Source organism: Oryza sativa, chromosome 4 (assembly GCF_034140825.1).
Source record: "Oryza sativa Japonica Group chromosome 4, ASM3414082v1".
Classification (NCBI taxonomy): Eukaryota; Viridiplantae; Streptophyta; class Magnoliopsida; order Poales; family Poaceae; genus Oryza; species Oryza sativa.
Genome location: NC_089038.1, coordinates 6188286 through 6203210, shown reverse-complemented (window position 1 = coordinate 6203210; position 14925 = coordinate 6188286). Strand labels below are relative to the sequence as shown.

The 14925-nt window shown below is 42.1% G+C and overlaps 1 protein-coding gene and 2 long non-coding RNA genes across 4 annotated transcripts; 2 read left to right on the top strand and 1 right to left on the bottom strand.

Annotated features, from left to right (window-relative positions):
* Positions 1-9408: 9408 nt before the first annotated feature.
* On the bottom strand, positions 9409-13263 carry LOC136355955 (uncharacterized). 2 transcript variants are annotated; one of them, XR_010740555.1, is made up of 2 exons: positions 11961-13263; positions 9409-9866 (listed from the first exon to the last, which is right to left on the bottom strand). It is a non-coding gene; the product is annotated as an uncharacterized lncRNA (long non-coding RNA). The 2 variants fall into 2 exon arrangements; XR_010740556.1 differs by having other exon boundaries at positions 9409-9815; positions 11961-12537.
* LOC136355956 (uncharacterized) lies at positions 10983-12807 on the top strand. The gene is made up of 2 exons (XR_010740557.1): positions 10983-12693; positions 12727-12807. It is a non-coding gene; the product is annotated as an uncharacterized lncRNA (long non-coding RNA).
* Positions 13264-13434: 171 nt separating the features above from the next.
* LOC9271118 (defensin Tk-AMP-D1.1-like) lies at positions 13435-14528 on the top strand. The gene is made up of 2 exons (XM_015779623.3): positions 13435-13600; positions 14014-14528. The coding sequence occupies exons 1-2, from the start codon at positions 13537-13539 to the stop codon at positions 14184-14186; spliced, it is 237 nt and encodes a 78-aa protein (XP_015635109.1). The 5' UTR covers positions 13435-13536; the 3' UTR covers positions 14187-14528.
* The last annotated feature ends 397 nt before the right edge of the window (positions 14529-14925 follow it).

The following is a 14925-nucleotide window of genomic DNA, read 5'->3' as shown; positions in this document are numbered from 1 at the left end:
TACCGAAAGCTAGGGGGAGGAGATGGAGCGAGGAGGAGGAACGGAGAGAGGCACTACCGTGGTGAGGAGGGGCGCTGTGACGAGAGGCCGACGGCGCGGGAGTGATCTCTCCGGCCTCGGGCAGAGGAAGAGGAAGAAGAGGGCGCGCCCGGAGCCCCCTTCCGCGTCCACGAACGCACCGGCTCTCCCGGCGCTTGGCGATGGACGGCGGAGGCGAGGCAGAGCACGGGAGTGGCGGCAACGGTGAGGAGGCGAATGGGAGAGGAAAGGAAGGGAGGGGGAAGACGGGTTTAAATGGGCGGCAATGTCGGTTTGAGAGAGGGGAACCGACATGGACGGTCAAGCCGGCGAGCTGGCGCTCCGGCTAGCGTCCAAAGCGGCGACAGGAGGTGACGCCGGCGAGAGGGGAAAAAGGGGAGAAAAAGAGGAAAAGGAGGGAGAGAAAGGGGGCTCGCCCCTTTGCCGATTTGGGAAAAGGAGGAGGGAGCAGGGCGACTCGGCAGAGGGAGAGGGGCTCTCTGCCTCTGCCCCTTGGAGGCTAGCGCGCGGAGTGGCGGGGGCCGGGCGATGACGACGGCGATGACGGTGGGATGGTTTGGAGCGGCGCGACGACACGGGCGACAGGCGCGGGCTTGCGCGGCAGAGGGTGAGGGCGGCGGCGACCAGGCGGTCGGCCACTCGGCACGCGCGCGCGGGAAGCAACGGGCGGCGCGGCTGGGCAGCGGGACCGGGCGACGCGGATGGCGCAGACGACGCGGCTCGGGCGGGAAACCACGCGGGCGCGCGCGCGAGCAACGGCGCGCGGGGCCGGCTTTGCGAGCGGGGAGCTCGCGCGAGAGGAGGGGGCGCTCGGCGCGGCTCTCGCACGCGTGAGCAGCGAGCGGGGGGGGGGGGGGAACGCGCCGGGGTGGGGAGGGAGCGAGAGAGAGAGAGAGAGAGAGAGAGAGAGAGAGGGAGACGCCCGGGAGAGAGAGGGCCGGGGAAGAGATGGGCCGAGCGGAATTCGGCCCATCGAACCCGGGGGAGGCAAACTAGACTTTTGCGGAGGGATTCGATTTGGAAGGAATTGGATTCGGAAAAGAACTCGATGATAGATCGGGGATTGAGATCTTGAGATGGCACGGACACTAGACAACAATCAAAGAAACAAATTTCGCAATTAGGGTTTTTCGGAGATAATTTTCCCGCTAGGTGCCACGACGGAACGGGCGCTACAGTAGGCTGCGGCGCCCTCCGGTGAAGGCGGCAGCAGCGACCGCACGCTCCCCTCCACCAGATCCCGGGGGGAGGGGAGGCGGTGACCCGGCGGCGGCGGCCGTGGGTAGCCGTGTCGGCAGTGGTGGTGGAGACTGGCGCAGGCGAGGTGGCGGCCAATGGCAGCCGCCGGATCCGGCGACAACGGTGGCGCTACTTGTGGAGGAGGCTGGCCCGGGCGAGGCGGCGACCGGTCGACAAGAGACTTGTTGAGTTATTTCTTTCTTTTCTCCTCCTCCATTTCCAACCTGTTGAGTTCTTGAGTTGTTTGATACTTAGTTTTGGATGGGGATGATGTGATCTGGGATGGTGGTGGTGGAGAAGACGGAAAAAATTTGGGGTGGTGATCTAGGATGGGGATGATGTGATAGATGTGTTCTTGGATTTGGGGTGTTGATGGATGTGTTCTTAGGTGATTGGGAGCTCCTCGGTGCATCGGCTCGAATCGAGCCGATGCGTCTAGCTGTTTCTATTTGGCTCGTGGAAACATCTTAGGTACCGGTTGGGAACCCCTCAACCTGCACCTATATTTGTTATAGGTGTCCGTTTACAACCGGCACTGATGAGTTCCCTGATCTGTGCCGCCTTCATGGTGCCGGTTGGGAAAACCGGCACCGAAGGAGGTTTCCCAACCGACGCTATTTAGGTATTCTGTAGTAGTGTTTTCTCCTTCCCTAATTCTGTTTTCCTGGTAGATAAGTGCTTGTCTTGCCAAATGTAAAATTATATATTGCATATAGGAACTATATAATGCCCGCTATGACTGCTAAGTACAATTGGAAGATGTTTTTTTGGCCATGATAATTGTGAAGACATATTTACACAATTGCACTGGTGATACACTTGAGGGATTGTGTTATTTGCTATATTTGAGAAAAAATAATTGATGAAAATTACCAACAATGCAGTATTTTGTCAGTTAGAGACCTTAAAGACCATCTTGAAATGTAAATTTTCAAAATCTTATTGTAGATACATATTTACGTGACCTTTTTACTAAGTGATTTGCAATCTTTTCTAAGAAAATCAATTTAGGCAAGATGTGGTTTTGGAGGTTAATTTTGGCCTTTCTAGTTTATATTTTGATAAACATTTCATTGGCACATCTTTATAACTAGGCAAAATTTGCTAATGGACATTTAAAAAAGTGTAATTGGCTGGGAAATATCGTAAAAACATGACACGGCTGATGGTCATTACAAAAATTATATAATTGGCTATAGGGCACCAGTCACATTATTTTAGATGTGAGAATTTTTCAAAATAACGAGATTGTCCCTGGCGCCATCTTCCCTCACCCGAAATCACAGAAGTTTTGTAGCTATTGGCAAGGTAGCTGGCGCAGAAGCGGACCTGGTTGGGGAGGGACAGGAGGTGGAGGAGCACGAGCTAGCGACTGCTCGAAGCTCCACCGTAGGCGGCTCCTTGTCACAAGCTCCCGTCGTGGCCGTTGCCTGCTTGCCTCCACGTCCGGTCCCTGCTCGCGCGCTGCCGTGTGGAGCAGCCGCCTGCACGTGCGCTGCACTGCGACACCGCCTCCTTCTCCCAATCTCGCATGCTGCCGCCCGAGTCGCTACATACTCCGCTCCGCCGTACACCACCTCCGCCTGCTGCTGCTCGATGGGCGCTCCTCTCTGCCTCGCGCAGCGCAGGCGTCGGTTGCTTGCTGCTCGCCATGCTGGCCTGCCTCGCCCCACCGCGCCTCCGAGGTCGCCGTGCCATTCCCGGCGAAGTCAATGGGAAGGGGAAAAGAAATAAAGAGAAGGAGAAAAAGAAGCAAAGAGAAGGGACAATCCGGACATTTAGAAAAATATCTCACCTTTTTTATCCGGAAATAATAAAATAATACAATTGGTGTCCTATGGCCAATTATACGTTTTTTAGAGTCCATCAGTCGTGTTACGTTTTTGCGGTGTCTCCCAGCCAATTACATATTTTTTGCGTGTCCTGTGGCAAAGTTTGCATTATAACTATTTTTATTATGTGGCATATTAGATACTCACTCCGTCTCATAATATAATCATTTTTTTATTTCAACACAATTTTTGATATGATACTTTACCTAACAATATCTATAAACTTAATATGCTTTAAATAAAAATATATGCATATCATGATAGTTTGTTTCATGATAAATATAGTAACATAATTGATCTTTTCTATTTTTTTTGTTATCAGTAGTAACATTAATAAAAAGATATGCGCTATTTTATAAATGCTTATATTTTGATACAGAGTGAGTATTAATGTTGCTTGGTTTCTAGAACTATGATACCCATAGGACCCCGGGTCATTGACGTGTATAGGCCTCATCACAGCCCATAGGACCCAGGGTCATTGACGTGTATAGGCCTCATCACAGATGAGTGGTCAGTGATAATAAAATCTTATCTCTGATGGTGAACACCTATCACAAATGAGTCGTCTTATAATGAATATTCGGACATGTAAGCTATCTCAAATGAAAATAGTGTATTTCGGAAAATATTAGAACAAACGTGTAAAAGTTCAACTTTTTAACCGTTGTTCAAATAGGCGATCAGGAACCGTGGATGCATAGAGCTCGCTGAGTATTGCAAAATAGACTATAAGTTTGTGGTATAATCAGAGTCCCGAGGTATTTCCGGTGATCGAATTAATGTGGGCCGTTCGATTTTCTTTAACCTCTCTCTATATAAACAACAGAAAAAAAAGAAAAAAAGGAACAGGAGAGATCGATACCTTGAAGCCCTAGCCACTGCTACTCTTGCGCCCCTGCCGCCGCTGCTGCCGTTACTATCACTGTCGCCGCCGCTTCTGCGTCACCACCACCGCCCCGACTGTTGCCGGTTGCTGCAGCCATCATCCTCCTTCGTTATCGGTGGTTTCTTACTATTCTGCTCCTTTCCGGTGAGTTCTTGCTGCTGTCAATCTGATCTGTTGCCGCTGTGTGATTTGCTCGCTACTGCTGCTATCAACGTTCCTAGCTGCTGCTGCTGCTACTGGGTGGTCTGTTGCTGCTGCTGCTACAACGATCAGCGAGGAAATGGTTCAGAGGGCAGAGAAAGCAGGAGGGGAAAAGAAGGAAAAAGGGAAGAGAGGCAAAGTTGGGGATTTTTCTGGGATTCCATAAATTCACCTCAAATATGATTTTTATCCTCTGCAAGGGTAACTTCTCTTAGTCCATGGAAGTTCAATTTTTATCCTCTGCAAGGGTAACTTCTCTTAGCCTGTTGTGTGTTTTTTTAGTTGTTGTTTATGGGTCGAAAGTAATATTTTCCAATCTGGTATTAAACAATCGGGATTCAAGTTAGTTGTCCTAAATAAAGTTTGTAGTCATCGTCAAGATCTTTTTAACGCCACTGGTTTCTCTCGATTCCGATAAACGGTTTAGGAGAAACAACAGAAACAGAGGCTTAATTAGTTTTTTATGGAGGCTTAATCTGGGACAACAATTTGTTTTCCTTAATCTGGGATTCACAGAGGCTTAATCTGATTTTGCTCCCAACATGAAAATTGTAGAAAATTTTGTTTGGATGTCCTGAGTTCTATTACTTGCAAAATTTTGTTATGCGGTTGGTGAGTTACGCATAAAACAATAATGAAACTGCTATAGATTGTTTAATATTAATCGATAAAATATATATTTTAGGTGTTTATTTTAGTAAATGTCCTTTGTAACTATAGTTAGTCAAATATAGATGTTTAGTTGTAGCTTTACTCCACATGTGTGTAGAGATCTGGTGTGGAGAGTGTTGCCTCGAGTTACCGTCAAGGTTAAAGGCAAGTGCACGACAAACTAATTATGTGATTCATGGATTGTTTGCTCTATCTATTTATTTTCATTATTTTCTATGTGATATGTGACTCTTATGTTCATGCGATTGTTCATGCCATTTAGATTTCAAGTTTATCTAATGTTTACAACGTTATTCTTGTTTTCAATATTTCAGATTCTGATTCTGGTTAAATAATTTAAGTTCCATGCTTGCTGTTGGCGGCTGTTAAATGTCGATTCTATACCGCCAACATATGCATAAAGTTCAGATAATAAAACAACCAACATAGTGATAGGTGCTTAATCTCACATATTTCACAAGTGTTGGTGTATATTTGTATGCAGATGATAAACCCTGACGTTGGGAGGAAATCTAGACTAAAGTGAGGAGAATTATGTATCCATACAAGGAGGGGTTGTGAACTTCATAAAAACATCAGCGAATCAATCCAAAACTCCGAGAAATGGATAGAGGAGAGCCTAGGGAGTCCGCAGTCCGAAGGCCAGGCCAGGAGAGCCCATCATAGGTTCGCCCGAACCCCCTGGATCGGCCGAACCCCCCTGGTCGCTGTTGATCCTGGGGTTTGGCGTGGACGCTCCAGATGCTCTCCCAATGATGGTTGCGGGGCAGTTCGGACATTTCCCCTTCTCACAACCGTCATAACTGCCCTATAAAAGGACATCACTCCCTCACTTCACACACACAGTTCCAAGCTTGAGCTGAATTATAAGAGACTCTATTGTACTATATTGTATACTAGAATAGGAAGAGAGTAGAGTAGAAGGAGTTGGAAGAATTCTGGAGTTGTTGGTAATCTTCTCCTATTTCTTTTATTCTGTTTATTACTCTGAATTCAATATAATATTCTTCTTGAGTAATTTAGATTTATCTTGTGAGAATTAACTCTTGGTTAGTTCCTAAGTAGCATACAGGATTATTGTTCACTATAATCAACTAAAATATAGTGGTTGCTTTGTTGAGTTATAAACACTAAAGTAGATAGTAATTGCTTAGACGTGGTGTTTTGGTGATTATTATCCAGTAATTGCTGTGTAGCCCACAGTACGTTTGAGGTGGGTGTAGAGGTGGTGACAGCCCTCGAGATCACTGAAGTCCTCCCTGTCCGGGTACGTAGTAGGGAGACACTGTTTCTCACTAGTAAATCCTCTCTATCCTGGCCTATCATTTGCTTGGTGTCCTTGGATAAACTGGAGGAAGATCTGATCACACACGTTCCCTTGGATTCGATACCCTTGGAATACTCCGTATTGGAAGTGCTACCTCGGTATATCCGTGCGCTTGCAGATTTTATCTGTGACCGTAAGAAATACCAACACTTGCCATGGATGTGCAATATGATTTCAATTTGGTTCTTTGTTTCCTAATTATTCATGTTCCATGCGAGTCATGGATATGCTGTCTGTTTTTTCATTCATGTTCCTGTATGTAAGCGCTGATCACGCTTACTCTGCTTTGCCGGGAAATGCTAGGATGTATTTACAATTGTCTGGGACGGAAAACTACTATGTCAATTCATGTTTGCCCAGGATGGGAACTACTATTTTCTTTAACTTGGTGTTTGAAAATGTTTTTCTTTTCAAAGAAAGAAAGTTATCTATTTAGGCTTTATTGCCAATGATGTGTATATGTGTTTTCTTGTTCCATATTGTAGTTGCTGAGTATTTCTGTACTCACTCTTGTGTTTATTTGGTTTTAGATACACATTGAGATCAACATGTATGGGCAGGAAGTAGGACCCTTATTTACACATCTATCTGCACACTATCAAACTATATCAAACTATATTGCTTAGGAGGACCACTTCAAGAAATATGACCTTCTGTGACGAATTCCTCGTGATGTTGGAGCAATTCGTCACTAGCACATTCCATTTTATGACGATTAGTATGAGATGGGGTGGCTTAGTGACGAAAAAAAGGTGTTCATCGTTAATACCAACTAGAAATCGTAATAAAGTATTTCAATGGGACATCGTGACGAATATTAATTTATCATAAGGGGCACAAAGCAAACGTCATAAATTTATATAATGCATTTATAGAAAAATATATTAAAACTTAAAGCAATTTCATCAAGTGAATTAATGAGGAAACTAAAATTTTCCTTTATAAATCATGGCCGGAAATATTTTTGTAATATTCTACGTGGTCTAAATAATTCTTGTGAATTTTCGGTGCTCAAGAACTAATTTTAATACCACAAAGTTTATTTAACCTATTAAAATAAATGGAAAATAAATTAAAATTCCTCTCTCTGTCTTTGGGCTTTTTCGACCCAAGTATTACTCTATCCCTTCCTCAGCCCGCAGCTTGTCTTTGGGCCTATGCTGATTCATGATGAGATGGTTGTAGTGTTTTGGTTGGTGCGACTTTGACATGTGACTTGTTCAGGTTAGTGAATTTGAATGATTATTTGGACATGTGACTTTGTTTTGGACGGTGATTGAGTTGTGACTCGATTAGTACAGTAATGTGCCGAACCTGTTTATTTTGCTATTCAGGACCTGATGTAACTGGACATGTGATGTAATTTTTGGTCAGTGAAGCTGTCATGTAATTGAACTTGTTTAGATAATGAGCCTATGATGTATTTTAATTTGGTCAGCGATTGTGGTTGTATTTGGACATGTGGCTGGGTTGGCCCACGTGTTAATTCATACTGCTGTAGATGTCAGATGTGTGGATGTTAATTGGGTTTTATATTGGATTTTAACTTGGAATCTGTTTGATATATGGGCCTCTTGAGTATGCATGGCCCAGATGCAATTTCATTGTAATGCTTGAGCTTACTGGGCCATTTGAATATATAGAGCCCACTCAATATTTAATTCAATATAGATGGATATAGTATAATTGGGCTGAATTTATTAAAATCTAATTAGACTTCCAATAGGCCTAGCCCATAAATAGATTTCTCACTACATGGGCCTTAACAAGGCCTAGCCCAAAAATAGGTTGCTCACTACATGGGCCTTAAAAGGCACATGATATTTTATGACATTTTTTAGCTAGATAATGACGAATATGTGCGTCACAAAGTTATAACGACAGAAGGATCATCACTAGATTAATGACGAAAAATTAAGGTTTCGTGATAGAACGCCCTTAGAGATGCATGATAGGTGACGAATGAATTTTCGCCACACGAGCGTCACAGATTACGAAACGTGACGAAAAATTCAACGATTGTGACGTAAATGGAGCGTCATCTATTATAAGATCTCTTGTAGTGCCATAATGACACTTGAATTATATCCTAGTTTGGTCTTGTAATAATCTTTTAGCTGTCTATTAGTTTCTTTCGATGGATTATATGGATGGATAGCACTGTGGGAATTATATTATCATTAGTTTAATCCTATAACTGTATATTGTAGATGTCCATATTTATAGGGGATACTCTGCCAAAATTTCTAATAATTTTGAGAGTTAATGGTTTTGAGTATATTTAGGTGTGGCATTCTAAGTACATGTTTACCTGGCGTGTTACAATCTGTGACGTGTGGCAATTACGACCTGTGATAGATACGGGATCACATCACCACTTATGTGTGACGGTTCATACCACTACACTCATCATAGATGGCATGCAATTTATGAAGGGACATGGTTGTGACCCTGTTGACGTGAAATTCGTCATCTACACGAAGGCCAAGGAGATTTGCTTAGCTCTAGTATAGGTACTATCAATCAGGCTTTGGTTGGGCCAGTTAGTTTGATCTTGCAACTAACAAGGACGACAGAAAGAATTGAACCAACGAACCAATCGGCCTGATATAGTGTGGAGGATGTAGATCTGATGGTTAAAGCATACATCGTCTATTAATCCGACGCAAGTAGATTCACGTGTATATCGGCTAGTTAGCCGATACATCTGATAGCTAAAGCTCATAATAATGATAGCTCATCAGCTAGAACTCCAATAAAACATTACATAAAAACATATCGCTTACTAGAATTAAACTTATTAGTAGCAATCTAATGAATGGGACCTTACCGAGACATTATAAGATTGAAGATAATAAGAAAAACTTACTTAGCTGATAGATCTACGCAAACATGTTTGATATAATAAATCTATCTAAAATTGCAATATGATTAGATTAGAAAGATACCATCCTAGTTAGAATATCAGACTTAAATGATAAAGTCCTAACTTAAGCTGATACGATTCTAAATAGTGATGCAGTTAAAGATAAATTCAATATATCTGATAGGCAACACTTGCATCAACCTAAATAGAATATCAGACCTAACTAAGAAAGTTCTAGCTATGCCGATACAAGCGAAGTTGATAGAACTTACTTTCTTGCCGGAGATCAAAACCGATGCAGTCTAATTCGAAACTAGGAACTCGCTAGAATAAAAGGTGGTGATGCACAGAAAGTAATTGTATTAATCTATGAAAGATAGTTTACAAAGACTGCAGGTGTACATAAATATACCCTCAGGTTGGTACAAGTCTTGATCAAACACGAGATAAGACTCCAAACAAGAAAATGAGAATATATAACTAATCCTACCTATTTAAGATTTATACTAAAAATATGAAACTGCCTCTGCCGTGGTCTTCGCGATTTCTCTTTAAATTCAGCTTGATCTGGATAAAACATCTATCTACTAATTGGCTTCTTTCCTTAACCGAATTCACCAAAGAATCGTACCAAATTTTAGCATTAACAGACCTTCATATTTGTAATAGGTTACAATTACAACCCGTTACAGATAACCTCACATCTATGACAAGTCGTGCTGACCCGTCAGAGATGATTTGTGGTTGGATCTGTAGTACATATATAGTGATAGATCAACAAATGGTAGATGATCGATAGGGCTGCGATAATTTGGAAAAGAAACAAAAGGGGTGATCAAACTAGCTATGTTAAGGAGTAGAAGATCCTAATGAATGTACTAACATCTTTTAGGCCACTCATGAATAACAAAACAAAAAATATACTACCTCCGTTTTTTAATAGATGACGCCGTTGACTTTTTATCACATGTTTGACCATTCGTCTTATTCAAAAATTTTATGCAAATGTATAAGATATAAATCACACTTAAAGTACTATGAGTGATAAAACAACTCATAACAAAATAAATTATAATTACGTAAATTTTTTGAATAAGACGAATGGTCAAACATATGAGAAAAAGTCAACGGCGTCATCTATTAAAAAACGGAGGTAGTATGTAATGTGGGAGAATGTGATAGAAACCAATATAAGTTTTCTTTAGAATTCACGAAATTTCAAATATTAGGCTAGTATAGCGTCCAACATGATAGCGACCGGTCTACTTAAGACTTGTACCCGTGGAATTAAACAAGAGTGTGATCCATAATTAAGTAAATCATATATAACTTTACAAGTTAGACTACTATTAGTGAATTAAATTCTAGAAAAATACCATAAAATTATGGTAGCGCTAATCCACTCCCTGCGCTCGGAATTGTAATCCGCACGCCGCAGTTAGCCCCTACTGCGCCACCCCCTCCCCCCGAATTTTCCGTTTTTCCGTTACCCCTGAATTTAGTTTTCTGTTTGGCTCCCACGCTCCTTTTTTCCGTTCCCCTTTGCTATCTGTTCCACTTATTTCCCTGTTTTTCTGGCTCCCTGCACAAATTAATCCTTAAAAGAATTACTCAATGTTTTTTTTTCCCGTTGTCCCCGCTCCCGTGGACACAGTAAAATTATTACCCCTTTTTCCCCACGGTCCCAGGCTCATCCCCCGTTCTCTAGATAGACAGATTAAGATGTAGTAAAATATTACATTTACTGCGCTTCACTTGTCTAGATAAGCTGTTGTAAATAAATTATAACTACTCCCATTCACTCATATTATTCGATGGATTACGTTTGTAGTAACAAAATTACTTGCATAACTCTCCCTCCCCTTTTATTAGTAGATAGATTTCGTTACAGTAAACAAATTACACCTTCTATTAGTAGATAGATTTCGTTACAGTAAACAAATTACACCTTCTATTAGTAGATAGATTTCGTTACAGTAAAACTTAAGCCCGTCACAGATGACACCTATCAGTGACGGGCCGTAGTTTAGGTCCGATTGAGATAATATTCCATATCTCAAACGGGCCTGAAGTTAGGGCCCGTCACAGATGACCATCATCCGTGACGGGCACCAACTTTAGACCCAATTGAGATAACATTCCATATCTCAAACGGGCCTTAAGTTGGGGCCCGTCACAGATGACCATCATCCGTGACGTACACCAACTTGAGGCCCGTCATAGATGACTCATCAATGACGGACTATATATTAATCCCCGGTTGACATGACTTAATCTCTATTGGGCATTAACTAAAGCCCGTCACCGATGAGCATTTTTCCATTTTACATATGAAATGTTTATATTTGTATGTTGAACTATAGCAAAATAATTAACTTGCAGTATAGTAATTCAATTTATGAGTCAAATCAATTTTACGCGTAGTAAATGATATCAAATGGAAAAGTCATCAACAACAAAGTTGTATAACTCATCAACATCTATAACTTTTATTTTGGTCATTTTTCTATATAACATTTTTTGAACAGTTTGAATTTGAATTTGAAAATATGACAACTTCAAACAATATTTTCAAATACTAAATGATTTCAACTGAAAAATTATCAACAACAAAGTTGAATAACTCATCAAGATCTAAAACTTTTATTTTGGTCATACAATAAATAAATATATCAAAATCGGTGACAAATGGAAGGTAAATAATTTAAAAATTTTGTTTTCTTATCCATTGCAAATCTACGAATAATTCAGAACTATAAAACATGAGGCTAAAGTCTTGGATATTCTCAATTACTCATTCAATAGGTTACAGATTAATAATTTGCAGTCAATGAAGAGAGATAGCCAATATAGGCAGCAAGACTAACATTCAATTTCAGATACTCAGTGACTCACCAGACAGTATCTCGGTAGCCTGCTCTGCTAGCTTATCTGCTGGTGGCTGATGCTTGTCGCGACGCCGCCTGACGCCTGCTGATCTGCAGGCTCGCAGCAGTCCTCCCGTTGCTGGTGTACGGTGTTGACGCTGAGGAGGTCGCGGTGGCCGGCTGGCCGGCGGTTGCCGTCGACGTCGAGGAGCCCATCCTGGCGCCGCTCGGTTTGGTAAGATCCAAAAAATGCTGAGAGTGAACGGTTAATTTCTAGAATAGCTGCTTCTATTGATAGTAAACTAGCAATCGTGCACGTGTAGTACACGTTATGATCAATATAAATTAAATTGAGCATATTATAAGTACAAGAATCTGTTTATTTACGTGTATTGTGTAAATATGACCTAGGTCTAGAATATATATGTAAGTCCTGGTAATTCATAATCTATAACGATTAAGAAAATATGTACAACTCAAAATACTTTTGATATATTGTTTCCCATTGCCAAGTCGATAAGGCAGTGACAACAGACAATGATTGAGGAACAATGTTGAGCTGGTAGCGTGGTTTGTTAATCTCGCTAATTAAACTAATACTTGATACTAACATTGTATAATTCACCGCACCGAGTAATAGCCAGCATATGTCTCTCTTGGAGCCTTATCTACTGAACAGGCAGAAATCAGATTTAGTAAATCTCCTAACTCATCAGTTAATGGATGCAACAATGGAGGTAAATCTCTAAATTGATTCGTATGTGGGTGATTCAGTAAAAAAAAAAGAGATTCAGGAAAGGGTCGACGGCGTCGAGGAAGCCCGCGTGGTCGGCGGCGCGGCCGTGCTCGCGGTACACGACCATGCGCCGCCGCGGCAGCGACGCCACGTCGCCGAACTCGTGGAGGCCGCCCCACATGGCGACCATCTCGGCGATGTCCGAGTCGTTGCGGTTCACAAACGCAACCGACAGCTTAAATAGCGGCTGCAACGCGAGAGTGACCTGGGAGATGGCGCCGAGGGAGACCTTGGCCGCGTCAAGGTCAGGGTCGCCGGTGCGGCGTGGGGAGGGAAGGGCGCGCGGGCGGGCGGAAGTAGCGGCGTGGGGATGGCTGAGGGGCGGAGGTTAGATGCGCCTTTTTTTTGGCGTTCTTTTTTTTCGTTGTTTTTTCGTGCGCGAAGTGGTCTGCCCACGATGAGGTTTCTTTGGGCGATCACAGGTGGGTCCCACGTGATAGTGGATCTGAAGGATTGCAGGATTGAGAATGAACTCGTAATAGATAGATGAGGCATTGAGTAGGTGGGAAACGTGGGATGAATCAAATTGGAACCAGTTGGTGCGACTGGAAGGACGCGCGCAAGCATTTTGTGGCCAGTAGAGTGCCTGCAATATTAGCCAGTGGCTATATATGGCAGGGACATTTTCCTGTTTGTACTCCTAGCCAACGAGGGCATATGTGGTTCTAGTTAATCCCGTGCATGCCGCTGCCCCTTGCATATATAAGCAGGGTGCCATCCCTTCCCTCCCAAACAAAAGACTGAATAATTTGAAAATATATATTAATTTTCTGAGAAGTGTGTGGTTAGTACTAACATAATAATTGTAATGGAGACAATGCGTAAATTCTTCCCAGCAATCGCCGTCCTCCTACTTCTTGTTGTTGCCACTGGTATGTGTGTTCTCCTTGATCATCATATATTATTTATTGTTTGACGATAGGTTTTTTTTATATATTAAAATGACTTAGCTAAGTTTGTTATAACATGCACTTTCATTATATTACACTTGTTAAACTGCTATCTTTTTTAAGTTTATGAAAAAAAAACCAGTTTTTACATTTCTGTCTTATTATTTGATCCGAAAAGTCTAAACCAACTATAACGAGTAATACTATGCTTGAGTTGGTAGCAAAGGGAACATGAACATTCATTATATTATTACACGTGTAACTACTATATTTTTTAGGTTTATGCAAAAAAAAAACCATCTTCTTACATTTATGTTTTATACTTCGATCCGAAAAGTCTAAACCGATTATTTTTGCGACCGTAAGGACTAATATTATGTGTGAGTTGTTGGCAGAGGCGTTGGCGCCAGCGCAATCATCAGTCAGGCCGTGCGAGACGAAGAGCCTCCGATTCGAGGGGTTTTGCATGGTGGAAGATAATTGCGCAAACGTGTGTCGGACGGAGGGGTTCGTCGACGGCAGGTGCAGCACCTTCGTGCGAAACTGTATCTGCATCAAGCCATGCTAAGGTTGTCCATCATTATCTCATGTGGTCACTTGGCAACTAATTAATTGACCATGCAAACAAGGGTCTGCATGGAGCTATTAATTTCTTTCTTTTTTTACTTTCTTTCTTTTCTTTTTTTTTTTGCAAGCAGATGTACGATTCTGCATGCATGGCAAATTCAGCTAGAATAAAACACCAGCTCGCTTAATGCATGGCGTTTTCTTGCTAGCTCGACTAATTAATTGTACAACAGAGTCAAGCATGCATATGTGTTTCTCTCTGTTTTTTACTTACATGTATGTTGTTTTCCATTGTAAGGAGAAGTCATAACCATTAATTATTGTCGGATATGTGGTTGTGTAATATTGGGTGTGTATTTGTATTAGTATTTTGTTGTGAATGTTTGGTAATTGTTCAATTAATATGATTGATTAATTTTGATATAATGTTGTGACTCTTTTTCCATGCATTGTACTTCATGAAAACACATTCATGTCTCACTCCTACAATGTATCAATGATCTCCTCAGTGCTGTATATTGTGTTCTCAGAGTGGTTTTGATGGCGTCTGTTTCCATGATGTCTTCCATGGTGTCCTAGAGACTGCTTGAGCACACAGGAAAAGCAAAATCCCGTAAACACACACACCATGTCGAGTATGTGAAACCTGCTTTAGGTGTGAAAATCTTCCATTCGGCGTCGGTAGCACTAGACAATAATATCACCAACATAGCGTCTTCATGAAGCACTCAACCACACTC